The sequence below is a fragment of the Thermobia domestica genome, chromosome 16 (assembly GCF_964235325.1).
Source record: "Thermobia domestica chromosome 16, izTheDome1.hap1.1, whole genome shotgun sequence".
Taxonomy (NCBI): domain Eukaryota; kingdom Metazoa; phylum Arthropoda; class Insecta; order Zygentoma; family Lepismatidae; genus Thermobia; species Thermobia domestica.
The window spans coordinates 117,635,899-117,658,246 of record NC_137469.1 but is presented as its reverse complement, the minus strand read 5'-3'; the positions used below and the strand labels follow the sequence as shown (position 1 = coordinate 117,658,246).

General features: G+C 36.5%; 1 protein-coding gene across 1 annotated transcript in view; it reads left to right on the top strand.

Annotated features, from left to right (window-relative positions):
* The window catches only part of LOC145673364 (uncharacterized), a 779,808-nt gene that overhangs the window by 469,889 nt on the left and 287,571 nt on the right, over positions 1-22,348 (top strand). Inside the window, exons 15-16 of the mRNA XM_081743004.1 lie at positions 11,943-12,074; positions 17,314-17,559. Coding sequence (XP_081599130.1) covers positions 11,943-12,074; positions 17,314-17,559 — 378 coding nt within the window. The remainder of the gene's footprint in view (positions 1-11,942; positions 12,075-17,313; positions 17,560-22,348) is intronic.

Below are 22,348 nucleotides of genomic sequence, written 5' to 3'. Positions count from 1 at the left end.
GAATGGAATTCTGTGAGTCAATGCTTACCCGCTTACAAAAGATGGTGACCTTCTGTCTCAATTTCTGTTTTCAGATGAAGCCACATTTCATGTGTCGGGAAAAGTGAACAGGCACAACTGCCGAATTTGGGAGATGGAAAATCCACGTGAATTGGAGGAGAACAAGCGAAGTAGTCCCGAAGTCAATATGTAGTGTGCTGCTTCAATGGACCACATTATCGGTCCTTTTTTCTTCGAGGAAGAGATGGTAAATTGTACGAATTATCTGAACATGCTACAGACATTCCTTTTGCCAGAACTTACTAGGTTAGTTCTTAGAACTTACATTCTTAATGAGGTCCACATGCAACAGGATGGGGCATCGCCGTACTATGTCCTTCAAGTTCGACAGTTTCTTAACGAAGAATTTAAGGAGAGATTGATTGGCCGAATAGGACCCACACCTTGGCCTGCAAGATCAACAAATTTATCGCCTTGTGATTACTGTGATGTTGGGACACGTGGAGACCAAGGTGTATTCGCAGAAGCCAGCTAATCTGCACGATCTCAAGAACAAAATAACTGATGTGATTTTGAACATTCCAGACGAGCACCGCCAGCACGCAATTTCGGTTTCCCAAAAAGACTGCAAGGGTGTCTGGACGTGAATGGTGCACAATTGGATGTTTGGCGATGAACCTTAACTAGCTGAAACAAAACTTTGAACTTTTCTGAAAGTACACCAAAAAGTATTTGTTAATACATTACGTAGTTTCTAAGTTATAGAGTTTTACTTTCCTGCAGGACTTTATGGATTCCCTGTATGTTAAATCGCCTATATGCGTAATGTGTTTACATTAAGGTAAGTCTAAAAACACTTTAAACAAGTAAAAACAAAAAATAAATAAAACGAAATACCCCGGGGTGGGCGCGAACCACCAACTTTTGGATTCCTAGCCGCGTGCTCCTCCGACTTGGCCACGGAGGCGATAAAGAAAACGTCGCTTCTAGAGGGATAAATTGTAGAGGTCTTTTGAATTGGGCTAATCAGAGTGGTCCTTTATATTCGACGATAACCATTTGGGATCAGACAAAATCTGCTCGCCATGTAATTTTATAACAAAATGATAACTGTCTATTTATTTTATTTCATGATTCTTCCATATTCACTTTCAAATGATCGGCGACAGTTGCCATCTAATAAAGTTGATGCATTTATTCCTTCTAGTACACAATCGCTAAGAAGAAGAAGCAACAAATGCTTCAAATGTGGGAGATGAATTTAGAACACCTAAATAGCGCATGCCTAGCACATCTTGTGCTGTTAGGGTATCTTAAACAGTACGTACCTAAAGGACGTACTTAGAACATGACAGATGTATGTCCCAAGTGACGATATAAAAACAAATGACTGTTAAAGTGCAAAACTGAGTTTATAAATGCTATATTTTTGGTACATAGTTGCAAATATCAATTAGGTGTAACAAGTACTTAAAACTGTAGGTAGCTGAAGTACATACTTAGCACATGAATATCATATGTGCCAAGTGTCGGGTACCTAAAAAGAAGCAGGGACACTTAAATGGCATATGCCTAGCACATCTTGTGCTGTTACGGAAAACTCATGGATACGATGTTGTCCACCACGAACTTACCTGGCACAGGATCGAACCAGGGACCTAAAGCACTAAAGCATCAGAGGTAAGCGCTGTAGCGCTGAGCCACCGTGTCCTCCTAATTTGTAAAAAAAGTGAGATATTTGACCAAAATGACCGTAATGTCCAGGCATGTTGGTCATAGCTCTTCCTGCCCGCCTTTAGTGAAACCTGTAAGTTTCACCTTGGAAAGGAGTTTTTCAGTGTGCACATCAGCAGGTATCCTCATCGCAAAAAATAAGTTCGCATATACTGTAACTTCCACATTTTCATTAATAACTCGCTTTTCTGACTATATTATCGCTTCTTTGTGCTTTCCTTAACAAAGCAGTGTAATAATGCATAATTATTTATTATTTTAGAGAAAAAATAAAGCAAAATAAGAAAATTATAAGCAAAAAACCTTTAATCTTATGAAACCTTAGTGTGTCAAATAATTACACGAAGAATATCCCGTGGGAAAAAAGAGGGAAAATGACACAGGTATTAGGAAACACTCACTAACATGTGAAGCTATTGAACAGAAACATGAACTGTAGAGTCAACTACGTATTTCTGCGTTTAATATGCAATTCACACTTCATGCACAGTTTCAATTTGCAAAATCAGTCAATATCTTCAGTTGAAATTACTGATATAGGGAGAAAATGACTATTTAAAACTTCAGGTGTGAACGTGCGCTTGGAGCGATATATGAGCATTATTACAGCATATTCTTTCATGAATTGTCTCGGTGGGCAAGCGTGTTTAGTAGTGTTCTTGAAAGTCTAGCATCGGAGGGCGGCAGTTCGAATCTGCCTCCCGCAGTTTTGGTTTTTTTCAACATATGGAAACATTTCTTTAAATATAAAGTTCTGCTTTGAAGTGCTTGAAAAAAAAATCAGATGAACTATCACGTTTCAAAGCCTGTTACATTTGTTCACCCTGTCATCATTTATATACGAAGACGCTAAAATGAGGAACGTTAACATTGTTATAATGGGAACAACTTTCTGATTTGAATACCAACCTTAAATCACACGTCCAAAATGAAAATTATTCATGTTCTGATAATTGTAATTACATTCTATTGTAATATACAGGTATGTATATATAGAGAAAGAAAGAGAGAGAGAGAAAGTATGTGACAGAGATAGAAAACAATATATGCTGTAATTTTAATTACAACGTAAAAAGTTTTTGCAATTCATAATCTGGATTTTTACAAAGCGATTTGAACGCTTGAAGCGACTTAATATTCATAAAGCATCTTTTTCTTGAAGTGTCGCAAATAGTCCGATGCTTTGTAATATGTGCCAAAGAAATAAATGCATGTTTTTAACAGGATAGTATCGTCTACCTTTTGCTTCAATTGATGGTATAAAATAATGTTGAATTGATTTTAACATCCCTTTCAGCATCGAGGCTATATGAGACGTTTACCTACTGATTAGCGTGAAATCCGAACCACATGAGCTCACACCGGGAATCGAACCGGGTCTCTTACGTCAAAGGTGCGTATGCTAACCACCTAGCTACGAAGGAACTCGGTATGAAACTAGAATAGCACACATTACCCCATATTATTTCACCGAAAGATTTCTGTTTTATGATCAGTTAAAATAGTATTTCTGGACACCGTAGCGAAAAATGTATTTGCTTTTTCAAGTAGTGTACGAAAAATACAAAGAATAAACACAGTAGAAACGAAACCAAGAAATGAATTCAAAGTAAAGTGCTTTGCCTCTCTCGAATAAATCACTCAATGTATTACAAGTGCATATCTCGTGCATTTCCAGTAGAATTATTAAAACGCGCTGGCTTTATAACTTGGCTGTGTGGTCTAGTGGCTAGCATGTGTGTCTGTGGTGTACCGGGTTTGATTCCCGGTGGGAGAACTTTTGGAATTTTAAATGTTCTCGACGTGTCTGTGTTTGTGTCCCTATCATTCAAGGTTACTGTAAAACGTGTATAACCGAGTAGGAAATATACAGAAAGTACTGATAAGGGGAAAGTAGATTTTGGTAAGTGAACTTCGGGGACGCCTTTCGCGACGTAAATTAAGAAGAAAATAAGTGGGTTTAGCGAGGCGCTTGAAATTACAGTAATGATTGACGGTTCGGTTCCCAGTCCGGTTTTCTTTCAATATAAGGATATTTTATTTTTTCTAAATACAACGTTACATTTTTAACATTTGAATTGGTTATAAAAACAAAATCAGATAAACTGTCAGCTTTCAAACCTCTGTCACTTTTATTCATCATCTGTTTGTATACGAAGATGACGCTATGGAAATGCTAGCACTACCAAAGTTCAAATAGATTTCTAAGTTAATATCAAATTGAAAACACACGCCCAAAATGAGAATATATGTTTCTGCTTTATATGTATAGTTCAATTATACCAAACAAAATCCGCTATCCCCATTCCCTTTGGCGGTAGGGGTAACTTTAAAATTTTAAAGTGGGACCCCCATTTCTTATTGGACATTTCGATTCTCCAGAAAAAAGTGACTGATTTCACCCAGAATTGAAAACAATTCCTTCACGGATGGTACTTTAATCGATACGGGAAAAGGAGTGGTAGCAAAACGTTATGAAAATGTTTTTTGTCAGATCCGTGCTCTGTGGTCATACAGTTAGCATACTGGACTGCACAGTCAGAGATCCTGATTTCAATTCCTAGTAACCCTAGGGGAACACCAAATGAGTACATAACAAGTAGTGACTATTTTTATGAATATATGCATCATATAAAAATCGCTTAAAGTTTGATACTAAGATATTATTATTATTATTATTATTATTATTATTATTATTATTATTATTATTATTATTATTATTATTATTATTATTATGTTACATATTGCCTGAGCTTATAATTAGGAAGACCTTGGCGCAGATGGGAGGACAATATTAAGATGGATCTCGCAGAAATAGGAATACAAAGTAGAAACTGGATCCAGTTAGCTAAGGATAGAAGTCAGTGGAGAGCTTTTGTGAATGCGGCATTGAACCTCCGGGTTCCATAGGCCATAGAATTAGTTAGTTAGTTAGGAGGGTAAGTGTGCCTAAAATCAGCCGTCTCCAGTAGTCAGCCATTTTTCAGTAAAAAGCATATTAAATAAACATACAGTAGCTTGTTATCAAACAAATAATCAACTACAACTTAAATCAGAGCTCTAGTATTCAACCTCATTTGTTCTGGCCTGGTGTGACTCCTCGTGGCAGAAAAGAAAAATTATCATTTGAGGTCTGCTGATGCAAGTGAGCAAAGTGCGCATTTAGTTAATAAAAAAATAAGGAAGAAGCTTTACTTCAAAGTTAAGTTACAATTATATTATTGTAAAATAGTACGAGTTATTGCTTTCTTCTATGCATGAATGTATCGTAGCTTATCAAAAATTCGTGGTTTATGATACAAAACAAGATATTGCGTAGAAATAAGGGGGGCTGACTACAAGTTGCATTTTTGATAACGTTTTCCGGTAGTCAGCCATTAGGGGCTGACTACTGGAAATGACTCTTCACTTCAATTTCCAATTGTCAGCCCCCCATTACTTTCAACGGACGACTACTGGATACATATACTCCAGTAGTCATCCACTTATCATTCATTCAATTTAAATGACACATGACATACGACTAAGACACTTAACTAATACGTAGAAGACTTTTTTAACGATTTAATGAAAAAGTAACTGTTATGATGTCACTAATTGCATCATACAAGTATAATACAGTTATAAAGTACGGGACAAAATTAAACGATCGAAAATGCCATTAAAACTTATGACGATGTTGGTCGTTTATTTTTGTCCCGTACTTTAATATCAGTATGGTATTGTAACCATTTCAATTCTTGTATTTTTCTAGAACTGAGGGAAAAAAGGCTAAGGATTTATGGCTGGTCTGAATTATTTCTCTAAAATTTAAAAAGGACAGGTAATGAGTATTTATTTTACTCAAAGCATACGCCCTACATAAGCTTTGGGGGCCCGGGCCCCCCAGCCCTAGCAGGATCGACGCCCTTGACCCTGATCATAGCTTAGTCTTTTAATCTAAGGTAGCTATGAGGAAGTAAGGGTTATCCATATCTAATTGATTTATTTTTTTAAATTACTCCGCGCAATGTCGCGTTTCTGCACGTTTTTAATTCCAAGGCTGCAATTGCTTTTCAACTATTATTATTATTATTATTATTATTATTATTATTATTATTATTATTATTATTATTATTATTATTATTATTATTATTATTATTATCTGCTATGTCCCTAGAGTTGCCTGATTGCCGAAACAATACAGAATAATCATAAATATTTACATTCTAACTCACTATGAGCGTGAGGAAAATATGTCTAACAGTTTAAGAACGCGTGATTTAGCGTTTCTTTCAACCAGTCCAAAGACATCTACTGGAATAGACTCAGTGTCAGATGTTTTTGCAATCAGGTGCGTTGAGGATACTCTATCCAAAGAGTCTTCTTATTCTACACTAATGAACACATATAAGGCTATTGTTCTGTCCGAAGAGGATCGATCTGCTATCAGTAGATACTTGCTAGTGAAATGCTCGATATCTTAGTCCTGGAACATACCAAATTTTAGCAATTGGCCGTCTAGAGCCTACAAATATATCTTCGATATCAGAAATAGACGTTACGTCTGACTCAAACCAGGAAAACAACATATCCGTTATGGCATCTTGTACTGAAGCGACGCAAGGTAAAAGGTCTGCTTCTGTTTCTACAGTCAGTAGAGCCAGAAATAACTCCATATGATCTCAGAAGAAATTCAAAGAAAACCTTCGTAAAATACTTCCATCTGGCTTTGATTAGCATCTTTTCTGGCTAGCTCCAATCAAAAACAAAACTACCAAACATGTGCCCAGAGAAAAAGTTCAAAGTGCAGTATCCTCCCAAGCATGGAGAAATTATCAGGTGGTAAAGAATGAAAAAAAAGAAAACTAGAAGAGGAATGTCTAAAATGAAAAAGGGAGAGAATACAAAAGAAAGGAAAAATTTTAAGTCAAACAAAAAGAAAAGGACTGTCAAGCCAAGTAGCACTAGTAGTTAAAAAGACGAGACGCAAGAAGTTGTTGAAATGCCGCCTAAGGCCTGAAGAAGAATTCATAAGTGATATTGAGAACGATACACTTAAATATATTGGGTGTCACTTTTGTGATCACTGGTACCACTTAAAATGCACGTGCCTCAGTGTATTATCGTACGAGGAACCTGCTAAACAAGTGCTTATGTGTCCTGAATGTGCTTAATGAACTTCATATTAAAGGGTTAATGTCATAGCTAAATATAAATATCAATGTAAATATAAATGTAAATATAAATAGGCCTATAAATTAGTTTTAAATAGGCTAGTCTAGGCCGAGGCACATTTTTCTTAGTTTATGGTAAATATCATACAAGAAATCTTTTTTCCTGTATCGCAATATATTTTCCACCAGCCCTGCTTCTAGCCACAGAGGTTTGGGGGGGGCATAGATATGTTAGGGGGGGCAAGTCATTAAAAATCTCTTACACGTATCTAAATTGTGTTTTTTGTGTTGAGGTCTGGAGGGGCCACGAAAAGTTTAGGAGGGCCAGGCCCCCTAGATCCCTCTAGTTGCGGGCCTGTTTTCCACGTACTTTTTCTTTGTAGGAACTCTGAGTGCAATATATTTGTCCCTTAATTTGCTACTGAGAAATTGATCTTTAAAATTCCATTAAAAAAGTCAATTCTATAGTGTGGCTGAGTACTGGTTAAAGTAATGGCTGACGTTTGGTTTTCATAGGCCGACTACTGTTTTTTTCAGGGTTTCTGGTATTTTCTTTTTCCTGTGTAATTATATATAAAAGATTTCCTATGCGAGTTACACAAACGTAAAATTTAAACACTGTTCTTTCTAATGACATATGCAGTAAAAGTTATTAGTAAAAAATGATTTAACAAAGTTGAAAATCTCCTTAAATGGTCGACTACTGGCACATTTACCCTATTACTTGAGATGCAAACTATAGTTGCAATTTTTTGAAGGAATGTTGCCTAACTGGAAAGTAGAACTTTACATATTGTTTTGTCTGTGAAACATATGCTTGTTTAGCTTTATTTGAAAGTGTTAATTTTGCCAAAAATATTGAACGTTGGAAAACCGCAATAGCATTTCCTTATAGGGGCCAAAAAAAAGAGAGCTGATATTTCTAAAGGAGGCAATCGTAACAAAAACGGATAGGAGATAAACATAAATCGAAAATGTTATGTTGAAAACATTTTCATTGATTTTGTCTTCTGCCTCAGGCACTGACAAGGTCAGACAAATATTGTCTATTAAGTTTAAAATTGCCTAAAGGAAAGTTGAACAGAATACCACAGATCTTATCACTCAGTAATCAGTTGTGAAGTGCTCCCTTGTAGTCAAACAACATATATCGAAATAATGTGTTTTCTGCCTCTTAGCAAATAAAAACTACGATCTTACTAGCTCTTGGAGTAACCAACTGCGCATGTCGTTTAATAGCTTCAACTAAAAGGGGTGCTCATTCAACGTGCAACTCGTGAAAAGGGTAGAAGTCAGAAATGGCTGAGAATAGAAAAGAGCGTGTTCTTGCTTTAGTGGAAGAAGGCTATTGTGCTGCACAAGCCGCTGAAAGGTGTGGAGTTTTACGAAGAACAGCACAGAAGTGGATAAAGCGTTTTCGAGGGACTGGAGAAACTATGCGGCGCCGAGGTAGTGGTAGGCGTCGTGTGACAACACCTGAGCAGGATGCGCAGCTTGTTGCTGCTGCGCGACTTAATCTCAACATGACCGCCAGACAACTTCGGCACGCATCAGCTTTTCCAGGCTCTCGAGATACTTCTGTACGGCGTCTTAGGGAAGCTAATCTTCACGCCCGTCGTGCTGCGGTGAAAGAATTCCTCTCGGAAGAACATATAAGACGACGGCTTCAGTTTGCGGAAGAAAATGTTAACCGTGATTGGAGACATGTTGTCTTCACAGACGAATGCACATTTTCTTCCTCAAATAATGGCCCAGTAGTCGTATATCGTCCGAGAGGCTCCAGGCATGATCCCAGATACGTTTTCCACAAACGTCACTGTGGACGCGTATCTGTATCTGCTTGTGGTTTCATGACATCACAGTGTCTTGGAGTACTCCATAGGGTAGAGGGGCGTCTTACAGGTGAGCAATATTTACATATCCTTCGGGATGTTATGTTGCCATCTGTGCGTTTTATCTACCCCGATGGAGTAATCCAGTTTCAGCACGACAGGTCTCCGGTTCATATGTGTCAATTAGTTCAGAATTGGCTCTCGCAGCAGGCTGATTTAGAGGTCCTAGATTGGCCACCGCGTGGAGCCGATATGAATATAATTGAGACAGTATGGGCAGAGGTCAAAAGGGTGATGAAGGAGAACTGGCCTAACCCGCCTCCATCCACAAAAAATCAACTATGGGAAATCGTTGAAAACAGCTGGGAGGAAGTCTCCCGTAGTGAACGCTTTCTTCGCAGACTTACCGAAAGCATGCCCAGAAGGCTCCAGGCAGTCATCGATGTAGAAGGTCATTGAACCTCCTATTAGACACTTATATATAAACAGCCCTTTTCAGGGCTACGTATTCCCTTCCATTCTTTTTTTTTTGAATGCCAATGAAAATGTATCTACGTCACTTTCACCGTTAAACAATGAAAATGAAAAAAAAACATAATAGCAGTGGACAAGACTCGATCGTGCGAACTTGTGTATTGCAATCTCTCACTTATCCCCTGAGCTACGAAGTAACACGTAGATTCTTTGAAAAAGATATTAGTAGTTCATAACAACACACTCCCTTTTTATGTAATTCATGTGCCCCTTGCTGCTATCGATGGCGTGAAAACAAAATGCTACACATTACCCCATATCATTTCACCAGTAGATTGCTGTTTTCTGATCAGTTAAAACAGGATTCCTGGATATCTAAGCGAAAAATGTATTTCTTTTTCATGTATTCTACGAAAAACCTAAAGAGTAAACAAAATCGAGACAAGCAACTTTCTCGAACAAACCACTCAATGTATCAGTGTCATTGCAAACAACGTCTAGCTGATGTAATGAATAACAACATGTAGTAAAGATCATGGGGTCTTCAGATCAAATACAGCTTGTCATATGGTTTTGTTTTCTTCAGCACAATAGAATTTTTTAAAAAATTATCCAGTCATGTGAGAAAAACAAATTTTGCAGAAATATAACATTTCGTTTTGAGAGGCGTATTAGCACGAAGAAATAGTTTTATTTCTTGCAATCCAAACCGTGAAGAATGAGCTAATGAATAGCATTTATGGGTCTTTCAATAAGCACCATCCAGTGAGTTGTCGGCAGCAACGTTACGTTTTTCTTTTTCTTTTTTTGTCGTTTTCGCGCACGGGACTGCGGGACGGGACTGCGGCATGAAAGGTCATGAGTTCGATTTCCACGCAGAGTAAAATTTTCATGTGATTTTTTACCCACATAACGAATTCATACATTTTAACTTCCATAAAATAATGCATTTGTCCATATTTATTAATTTGCAAGAAAATACAAATGGTGACAAAAATGGCTTATTTTTGTTGTAAATAACCCTACTACTAGGAACTACTTCATAAAGCTACTTTGCAAAACAATTATCGATATTGTATTCCATGTAACTTCATCTTCGCACACACTGTTTTCAATTTTTGATCAAATCACTATCACTTTTTCTGGAGAATCCACATATGAAATAAGAAATAGGGGTTCCCATTTAAAATTTTAAAGTTATCCCCCGTAGTCCCCAAGGAGGTAGGGATAGGTGATTGTGTTTTCTATCATTGGATACCTTCTTTAAAACTATTTAACATGTGCTATTTTTGTTTTGGTGATATTTATACTTCGCGAGATATTGGACCGTTCCGGGAATTTTTTCCGCACCCTGTGTACAGTATTTTATCTCTCTCTTTCGCACTCTCACACTCTATATTACAACTGAGTGTTGCAATAGGTATCAAGAACATGAATAATGTTCATTTTGGACTATGGTTTAAGGTTGGTATTCAGACCTCAAATCTGTTCTCATTATAACGGATGTGGTATTAACGTTAATAAGGATCGTTAACGTTCCACATTTTAGTGTCTTCGTATATAGCCTAATTGATGAACATAGTGAATAAATGTGACTGAGCTTTGAAAAGTGATTGTTCATCTGGTCTTGCCTTTTTAAGCTCTTCAAACTAGACATTTATATTTTAAAAAATATTTCACTATATTGAAAAAAAAGCGTTCCGCACTCAGGCTCGAACTGCCACCCTTCGGTTCTAGAAATTCAACAGCATTGCTAAACCCGCTTGGCCACGCAGGCATGTTACGAAATAACGCGTTCTGATATTAGAAATAGACTCGCTCCAAGCGCAGGTTTACACTTGGAGTTTTAAATAGCCATTTTTTTTTTTTTTTTAGTAATTTCAACTGAAGATATTGATTGATTTCCCATATTGGAACTTCACGTGAAGTGTGAATTGTATGTTCATCTCAAAAATACATTATTTTCTGTTCCTTCAATTTTACGTATTTGTGAGTGCTCCTAATACCTGTGCACTGTATGGAGTGAATTTCCCTCGGGATATTCTTCGCGTAATTATCTGACAGACTAAAGTTTCATAACAATCACAGTTTTTTGCTTATAATTTTCTTATTTTGCTTTATTTTTTCACAAAAATCATAAATAATTATTCATTACTACACTGCTTTGTTAAGGAAAGCACAAAGAAGCGATAATATATTAAGAAAACTGAGTTATTAATGAAAATGTGGAAGTTACAGTATATGCGAACTTTTTTTTGCGGATGACGACACAGGCAAGACATTAGGTTGCTAGTCAGACCGGTTCCACGTATTTGATTCATTCTCAACGTACGGGTCTATTTCTGGTTAGATATCAAACACTATTTGCTGTCATTCATTAATATGTATATTATATCATAATGTTAATATAAATTCTGATATAGAAAATATTTTATTACATTTGGATTTATACATACGATGCAATAGTTATACGAACCTAACAAATCTAGTGTAATTTAATAAATTTGTTTTGCAAGATAATAAGATTTTAATCTCTGATTAAAATAATTCGAATAGCTTTTCTTTTGTTAATGTGATAAATACGTGATAAATTCTTCCATTTTTGTTTCCATGATTTAGTCACACTGTATACATACTATGGCATTTTAGGACTTTCTTTTCACTTGTCTCCCAAAAGAAAAAAAGAAACTATTTAGGATTATGTGTTCGAAAATTAGAATGAACTATAACAATTTTAATCTTCCAGAATTGTGACATAGAGTTAGTGCAAAAGATTGCAGATTCAACAACTTGCTACTTTCTACCTGCAGAAGAAATAGTTACATATTCAGGAAGAACACTTAAGACTTTTAACGTTATTATGGAAGGATATTGTGAGGTATGAAACTTTTCATATTTGTAGTTTGTAGAAGACGAAGGTCCTCATTCCGTAACGGTCTTCGCAAAATTTGCTAAGAGCGACATGAACTATAGAACAAGTAATTTTTAACTCCCATGCTACCTATCGCAACTTAAGAGCACATTTTGCATTGTGTTAATGCAAAATACCCACGGAATGAGGGTCAAAGTTGACGTTGATTGAAGAATAGTATTTCTTAGTAAGGATACTTTTAAAGAATTAAAGAATCGTTGTGGATAATAGTATATATAATTAAGATCCATCTCACGGTTAGAAAGTAGTAAACCGGAAGTAATATTTAACGTGACGTCATGCAGCGTAAATTTGCCACTAACTCAGGGGTGCAAATAAGGAACAAAATTTTTCTAGCCCAAGAAAAGAGCTACTAGCCCACATCCCACTATAGAAATCATTTACTTACCTTCGGTATGATATTAAATACTCGCCCGTACCGAACGAGTGGGCGAGTGCTTATTTGCATCCCTGTACTAACTGTTACACAGGTAGAAATAATAGACCTTTATTTTAAGAGAGAAAATAAAAGATAGAAACAAACAAATCAAACAGCGGTAAGTGACTCTATAAAAAGATAAATGTGCTGATTCGTTTTCAGCATTGTATTGCGTTATTCTAAGGATTCTTACTTTCAGTCGATAATATTGCACCACAAAATTTGCTGGGTTCCTCAAATAGGTCACAGGTCAGTGAATAAATAGTAACTGTAATCCGCCGAATGATAATGGCAATGACAGATTTAATGTTGCCAAATTCACTCTGTCGCAAGTTAACAGTAATTCTTGGCCTTTATTTCACACACAGCCGCTGAGTTGTACAACTGAATTGTGCAACTGCTCGTGGAGCATTACCTTAAATTGAAAGCTTCATACAGAACAACCACACTGACGAAACAGATGTTGAAGAGAAATTCACCAAAAATATCTTTGTAGCTTTCCACATGGTCCTTGAACATTTCCATTATACAAATAATTTTCGAGTGATAGAAACAAAAGGCCACAACATAGAAAATTGAGTTTAACAGCGAGGCTATATGAGACGTGGACCTAGTGATTAACATGGAATCCATCTTTTCGGGTGCAGAATAATATCCGTCTAATACTACATAGACGTAGTGGCTCATAGTATTGACCTCTTCCAACAAAAATGTGTGGGTGTGCACCTGTATTTAATATTCCACATTCTTGCGAGCTACACTGTTAAAAATGGTTTCTTAAATTCGAGAAAAAAATCCTCGTATTTAAGAACATCCGTTTCTTATCTGTGCACCGAGTAATACATTCTTAAAAGTGATATTTCGATTTTCTCAAATCATTTTGAGAAATAATGACTCAAACGCGAGGAATTATGTCTCATTTCTGGGGGTGCAAATGCTTTCTCAAATTTGAGAAAAAATGTATTCTTTCTTAAAATTGAGAAAGAAACATCTGAGCAAATGAGGCATATAACCCCGATATTGAAAAACACATTTTTCAAAAAGAATTGTGAAATGTCTTTCTCCAAAGCTTGAAACGGCGCACAGTAACAGGGTTCTCAAATACGATAAGGAGAAGGGAAAAGGGTATAAACAAAATATAAACATGCAAAAAATTCAAACAATTAGTACATACAGAATGCATATTAAATAAACACGTACAGTTATAATATTTAAAATATATCATATTTAAACCTTCATTTCAAGAAATTTTCATTCCTATATTACGAAATATTTGTTTTACAAAAAAAAAAAAAAAAAAAGCAGATAAATTCTCGAAAAACTGCAAAGCAACGAATTTCCTCATTTTCACTACAGTATTATTATCCATCTTTATCACTGTCTCCCTTAGCCTTGGAGCCTTGAGACATTAAGAAAAAATGAAATCTTTGTTTTTACGTCCCACTGTTGTATCGAGTAGGCTAGAGGAGACGCTGGTGATGAGAATAAATAAGATAGAGGAATATAGAAAGTGAGAAAACGAAAGAATCCCGAGAAAACCCACGCACACTGTGTTTATCCACCACAAAGCCCACTTGCCTCGAGTTGGGATCCAACCAAGAACCTCATGCACCACAAGTGAACGCTCTACCACTTAGCTATCGCGGCCCCTACGATAAATTAATAACAAATGGGTATATTGCTATATGCAGTGTGCGAACTGACGGGGGATGCCAATGACTTCTCTGAGAAAAAATTTAACGCCCCTGGAGAAAATTTTCATCTCTGGTAGAGATAACTTTTCAAATGTTATCTATATAGATAGTGTACGTGAGTGACGACTAGATGCGTATATAGGTGAAATTGGATACATATATAGGTGAAATTCATCTCTCCCCTGGGAAAAATATTCGGTACAGATTGATTATACGAATCCACATATTTGTAAAATTTACAGAAGAAATTTGTAGTAATATTTTAATGGACTAGTGTGTAAGTAATCAAAATATGGTGTGCTCTTACCTGTGATATGCGTATTTACGTGTAAATACATTAATGAAGGTCGAACCTTGTATGGTATTCGCCCATATGATAAGTAGTGGTAAATTAATAAAGGAAATATGACGTGCGACGAATGTAACGAACAAATGACTTTCACAAAAACGATATCTTTGTATCATGAACGTAGTGTGTTTTTTATAATAATTGTTTACGAGCATATACATCATCGCTGACGAGCCTGCCCCCTACGGACGCAACCACCGCGCAGCACCATACTGCATACATGCCCTGACTCGGTTAAATAGCATTCGTGCGTTTTAGTGGCTACCTAGCACATGTTGGTTGTATTTTGCACAAGACATCTTAAAGTGAATCTGCGCCGGGGAATGTAAGTACAATGTAACAAGCGAATGACTTTTAAAAAACATATCTTTGCATCGTCAAAAGAGTGGTTTCCCAGAGTCTTTCTTTACGCGTATATCCGCCATTGCTGACGCGCCTGCTTCCTACGGACGTCCCCTTGCGCGGGCCTCCTTGCTCCACTTCTGCCCTGACTCGGTTAGATAGCATTCGTACTTTTAAGTGGCCACCTAGTTGTTTGGTGTTGTAGCACAAGACCTCCTAAAGTGAATTTGTGTCGGGGAATGTAAGTGTACACTTCAATGTAACAAACAAATGACTTTATCAAAAATATATCTTTGTATAGTAAAAACTGTGAGTTTCCATAATCCTCCTTTACTCGTATAACCACCATCGTTGACGCACCTGCTTCATACGGATGCACTCTCGTAACACTCCTGCCCTGACTCGGTTAGATAGCATTCGTGCTTTTTAGTGACTATCTAGCGCAGGTTGGTTGGTGTAACAAGACATCTTAAAGTGAATCTGCACCTGGAAATGCAAATGCAGAAAGTAAATTCAGAAAGAAGTATATATTTCGTGAATTGTTGTATGGATTCGTATAATCAATCTGCACGAAATATTCAATTCGCACAGTGACTATATGTCACAAATAACCTGCAAATGTATGTCATTAGAAAGATTACAGGTGAGGAAAAGAGGAGGCGCCAATCTATGCTAGGTGATCAGTACAAAATACCTTTGCATTACAATTCCATAATAATAAACCACACATTTTTCAACGCTGTTTCTAACTTCACAGATTATTTACGTGTTTTTTGTTTCCATATATAAGCTATTTTGCACCTTGTAACTAAGGGAAGGGGTGTAAAACATTGGCATGCCTTCCCATTCTACTTATTACTACATAACAAAAAGAATAATTACTGTAATTGATCCATTTATTCTTTACCTTTGCTCTTACTGTAAACTAGGATCAATTACCACAATAGTGTTCCACCATTAAACTAAATGAACTTACATTACAATATCAATTTTAATAAAACGCAGGTAGTAACTTCCAAGAATGTTGGCTGATAAATCTATATGTTTATTTTCACATGCTGTTTACTTTCTCGACTTTCGTAATGGTATGGTGTATTCATACGCCACCTAAGCCGCACCACGATACTGCGTTCTCATATCCATTCGCACACGGCTACAACTCTGCCGTGTCGTGACAAAACGCTGTAACTTTGGCGGAGCAGTTTTGCGAAAAAGAGCCGTAAAGTTTTCATCTGAAAATGTGATCTGTATCGTGTAGAACCAGTGTATCGTGACTTTGGAAACACTTGGTTACATGTAATGTTACGTAAATGCATGTTGTATGATTAAATATGGTGAAAATTGATTTGTTGACCATTATTGCCTAGTTACACTGGTTCTACACGATACAAATCACATTTTCGGATGAAAACTTTACGGCTCATTTTCGCAAAACTGCTCCGCCAAAGTTACAGCGTTTTGTCACGACACGGCAGAACTGAAATCTTTTATCTCGTTTGCTGTATAGTAATTAAGCCCTAGCAATATTAGACCCTAGTAAAGCATAGTAATATTATTTCGATAAGATTGTTACCTTTATTTTTCACTCATGTATTACATTACAAATCACGCACTATTTCATTCTCATTTTTAAGAACTGATAAAATCTCATAAATGGGAACCTGAAAATTGGCCTTGAGCTTACAAATGAAAACACGTTTGAAAATAATGAGAGATTTTGTCTCAAATATGAGTAAAAATTACGTATTTTGTTTTGAACATGCATTTTTCTCATTTCTGAGCAAGGAAATTTTTAAGAGTGTACTTTTTGCGCCCCCTCTCTCACACACACACACTCCGAATATATATATATATATATATATATATATATATATATATATATATATATATATATATATATATATGGGGATATATACCTCGGGTGTAGAAGATGATAACCCCAGTTCTGTAAATGAAGTGAGAAAAATTTTAGTTCTGTAAATGAACTACAGGTTGTCACCTATACGTGCGTAAAATTCGCCAGAGTTGCATGTCACCGTACCCGTCTCATCCATCTATATATGAAAAACAAAAATGTTTCACCTTGAACAGACGGAGAAGAGGCTTGTCGTCTTGTTCATTCATAGAACTAAAATTTATGTGATATGTGCGTTATCACCTTCTACACACGAGGTCTATATTACGATATATAAATCAAATTTAATAAATGTCGGTAAAATTATCAAAACTACCTTACGTTCCCTCTGAAATATTCAAGAAAATGCGGAAAAAATGGAGGAAAGCTAATAAAGCTGTCTTATCTTAGATATTCCGTTATATTATAATAGCAAATGAAACCCTAAACTGGCCAATGATGGTATCTCAGACGCCATTTTATTGCAGGTTACCTATGAACGTGAAATTTATTTCACAGACGAGGGGGAGAAAGTTAAAACGAGAGTAGTGGGTCCACGTCATTGTATTGGTCTTCTGGAAGCGTTGTTTGGAATTCCACAAGCAAACTCGGCTAAAACATTAACTTTTTGCAGATTGTTAGTAATTAATGCAGACATCATGATGTCACTGATAAGAGCTGTGAAAAAAGACCAAGAATTTGATAAAACTATAAATGAGATGCGAGAATGGGAGGTAAGTGTTGATATTTTTATGCTAGATGAAACAAGTCTTTAAAAATCTTTTTACCTACTTTGATTTGTATGTTAGAGCCTGTCTATTTCACCTGTGCCCTCGGAAAATATGTGAAACATACTTCGGCCTCACCCCCGCCACTCTCTGACGGATGAAAACCTCCCTTTGTTTAGGAAAATTAAGTGAATGATCACAGTTCTGTTGCCAATTTGTCATTCAGTCGTTTGGTCTTGATGAGTTAAGATCGTAGGCTACTTAGAGTGCCTAACAAGACAGAGTACAGCAAAGTCTGTAGAATAATTGATTGTGACGACGCTTTCGCATCCAACAATTGGAAGATCTTGGCCTCAGCAACTTGTCCCTAGTCTTTCGATGGAGGTATGGGAATCACATATCGACAGCAGCGACAGAAGGGGCACAGTTGAAATAGAAAGACTCTAGGAACAAGAGTTTGATGCTAATAACTCACAGGAACATATATTTTTTTTTCATAGACTCATGAGTATCGTATTGAAGAACGTCGGGTGAGGTATGGAGGCCTCGCTTGATTTTCAGAATGGATTTTCAATTGATTCTATGATTGATGAGCTTTTCATTGTTTTGTCGTGTTCACAACTCTCTCTCGTGTCTAAAAGGGGTTTGTCAAACGTATAAACGAATGACATTATGCTCAGTAAGGAGGAATATTTTCATATGAGGTTTTTCAATGTATTTCGCGTGCCGTACATATTTCATTATCCAAGAGATCACGTGTCTGCCTGATAGAATACAGGAAGTTTTGGAATTGTCTCAATAATCTGTATTATATTTTGGAAACAATCCTGATTCAATATGTTCAATTGAGATAGGTGGAACATTTTATTATTATAAAATACGAAGGCTATTTTTTATACCTTCGATAACCCATCATAGGGGAACTACGTGGAATGACAAAAGAATACACGAGACAAAATTGTCAGTTCATTGAATGTCGGTCATCGTCTACACCGATAGGCTCTACCATTTAGTCACTGTGAGGTAGAGAGAGTGGAAACATATCGAGTATAATCGAAGTGCCCGACAAGTGTGAAATACCTAATGCAATTCGATTTCCAATGCAGTTGGTAGGTTTCATGAAATTTCCAGATTAGACATTTCACAGATCATAATCTACGCCTTTCACGAGCCACAAGATTCACGCGTTTATCAAGGTAATTTCCCGTCATAGATTTCCATCTTGGATGCCCTCGTCGCGTGTATGTCGGTAAATCCTGTTTAGACTCCCTGCAATAGTTGTGCAATCATTTATGAAGGTTTTCCCAAATTCCTTATTCATTCGAAGATTATTGTGGCTGTATTATGAGTAGTATTCCCGTCACGTGAAAGCATTTTGTGATAAATTTCACCGTTTACCCGTACCTGGGCGATAGCATTTTGTTTATATTCCAAGACTGCACGATATGCAGTGCCACCATAGGAGAACTAGCTATGATATCTACCAGGTAAGATCAAGGTGACCAGACGTCCCGCTTTAGCCGGGACAGTTCCTTATTTTCAACCATTGTCCCGTTTTTTTCTGATTCTCAAACAGAACGCCTAAATGTCCCGTTTTTAAGCAAACATGACCCAGGTGTCCCGTAATTATTATTCAGAATATAAATGGTCAATGCTAATTCTACACTCTTCCGTACCAACACTCATTGGGAAGGTTCAGCCGTGCCTAGAACTTCTGAATATTCAAATGAGAATTGAGTGTTCTGTGGTTCAAGTGGGAATTGAGTGTGAATTCTGAGTTTTAAGTAGTTAAAAGTATTTTTGGGTAGTACTTAAGTTAGAAACGCTGTGTTATCATTCTTACTTGTGTATTTTGTAAATTGAAAACACTGCTGAGACTCGAAATGCAATGTGGAAGCACCCCTTCTCCCCGTCGCCGATTCGTATGCGTCCCGTTTTTTAAAATAAAAGTTCTGGTCACCTTGGGTAAGATAGACGAGGTATGGTAAAATGAGCACCACGTGGAACTCGTGAGATCTTGTTAGAAAAACTGTATATGTAATTTTGTTTAAATTTAATTTTAAAAAAATGTACAACATGATGTAAATTTGTCTTCCATTAAAAGAATTAAATAAAAATAGCTTATTCTTGAGATGAGCTTTTTCGGGCGGTTTTCACAAAAACGATTAGGGAATTTTGTTCGTATTTCATAAATGTTTCATAGTATAGCATAAAATATTTTTCTTAAGATTCACATTGGAGTGACTTTTTCTCGAAGAGTGTTCATTTCTGGTGCTTGGGGTCCCGGATTCGATCCCAGCCCCCGCCAAGTGAACTTCGTGTTGGACAAACACCGTGTGCATGGGTTTTTCTCGGGGTTCTCCCGTTTCCTCCCACTTCATTCCACCATTTCATTCATTACTCATCATCACCGTCTCTTTTAGCCTAACCGGCATAACCGTGGGACGTAAAACAAAGATTTCATTTCATTTCATTTTTTTCTTGAAGAATATTTTCAAAAACGATTCAGACAAATTTGTTCATATTTCGAAAATCAATGTTCTATTAACAGTACTACAATATGCTATACATCACTTTTCATTAAAAACTTCACAAGGGATAGTTAACTATTGGGGTCAATTTTCTTCGGTCGATTTTCGCAAAAAATACTAAAAGCTTTCCTCATTATAAAATGTAATTAGTAAGTCTATAGGTTCATTATGATTGTTTTTAAAAAAAGAGCCTTTTTCTTAAGTTCTTCAGATTTTACAAATAAAACCTCAAAGTTATGAAAAGTTGCGTAAAGTTTATGGTAACAATATTCTATAAGATCGTAAATGCCAACGATGCTTTACCTAATTTCGTGCAGGTGATTTTGGTCTCAACGATGACGTTCCGCAGTCAGGGAGGACGACACACTGAGATTGATGACGACAAACAACAGGCATTGATTGAGCCAAAGCCACGACGAGAGACTGCAGAAATATTGAACATCAGTCATTCAAGCGTTCACAACCACCTGAAGAAATTGGGATACGTAAACAAACTGGGTGTTTGGATTCGCCATTAACTCTAAAAAGAAGAGCGCGTGCCAATATTTGCAAGAAGAAAACATCTTGTTCTGATGTGGTTGATAATCGGTGATGAGAACTGGATTGCTTACAACAATGTGGCGCGCAAATGGGATTGACCTGATAAATTGCCTCAAGCGACATCGAAAGCAGATCTTCATCAGAGGAAGTTTATGTTGTTAGTATGGTAAGATTTTAAACTTGCCCGCGTTTCGAGCTCACATCAAGAAACCAAACTATCAATTCCAATGTGTGATGTCGCCAATTCAGAAGCAAGACTGTCCACCGACTCTCCAGGACGGACGGCAAGAGACCACCGACATAACAGTTTTAGTTTTTTGTCAGTATATTGGTATATAATTTATTAGGAAACGTATGTTTCTCATACTCAGGAGTCAATTGCCCCTGACTTCTGAAATGATGCTCCGCGATAATTGGACAGTTAAAGCGAAGCCACCATCCGGAAACGTCCACAACTCATTAAACTTAAAGTGGTCCATCACTGCAACGTGAGATCACCAAAAATATTGATAAGTAACCTGCGATTATTGGGGCATGAATAGAGACGCTGCCGCACCCACAATTCTTCCCTGACCTTGCAGCATTTTACTTCCATTTCTTTCTTACGCTCTCTTCGAAACTTCTTGCGTGCTGTAATGTTCAATTCAGATGACGTTGAAAGTCAGCATCTTTTCAGTTTTCTGCCAATAACGTCAGATCCTTCTATGAACGAGAAATTATGAAGCTCACAGAAAGATGATAAAAGGTTATCAAACAAAATGAGCACTATATCATTGATTGATCTTTGTTTCTTATAAAAAAAAATGACATTTGAAAAACAGAAGAAATACGCCATGACTTTTCCGATAACTCAATAGTCCTAATACATTTATAAATGGCTGGTTCCAGTGAATAACCGGCAAAGTCCACTTTTTTTGAAAATTGAGATCTCACAAGTATAAGCTTCTTTTGGTGAGTTCTACATTATGTAGAAGCGACTAAGGCGAATTCATAAAATTGAGGAAGTTACAGCATTTGGTTATGTCAAATTAGCTAGGTAACTGTTATAAAATTTACCTTTACACTGCTCTCCTGTAAAATTTACTTTTCCCGACTTAGCCGGTTATTCACTGGAACCAGCCAAATAATTGCTTATTACTTTACTTTTGAAAGGCCAGTAAGACTACAAAAGATAGTGCGAAAATGATGCTGAAATAAAAGTAACGTCTTTAATTGTTTCTCATATGTCTATTTTGAACGAACTTAAAAAGTTCGTTACTGAATTCTCTATGTCTGTGTGTATGTGCATATCTGTTATTTGCGATTTTTTAAATTTTGAGCCGTCCACTCGAGAGACCATCAAAAACTATCTGACAAAGTGATGGAATTTTTCGCGTCACTTATTGTTTTCGAGATATTGGACAAAGAAGTTCCGATTTCAGGAGATTTAAGGAGCCATGTCTTGGGAACTGTAAGTCATAGAGAGATGATATTTTGCGATTTTTTTTTAAGTTTTGAGCACCCCAATTTCAGCATGTGTTTTCCTAAAACAGCATATCGTAGATTGTTTTAATAGATCTCTTAAACAAAACGTGGAAAAAATCAGTACTCAAGGAAATTATAAATGGATAAATATATTGCAAGAATTGTTTAATGAGTATAACAATAAAGTACATAGAACAATTGGTATAAAGCCTATAGAAGTTAATAAGAAAAATTCGTTCTGGTAATGTCTTGGAGCATTC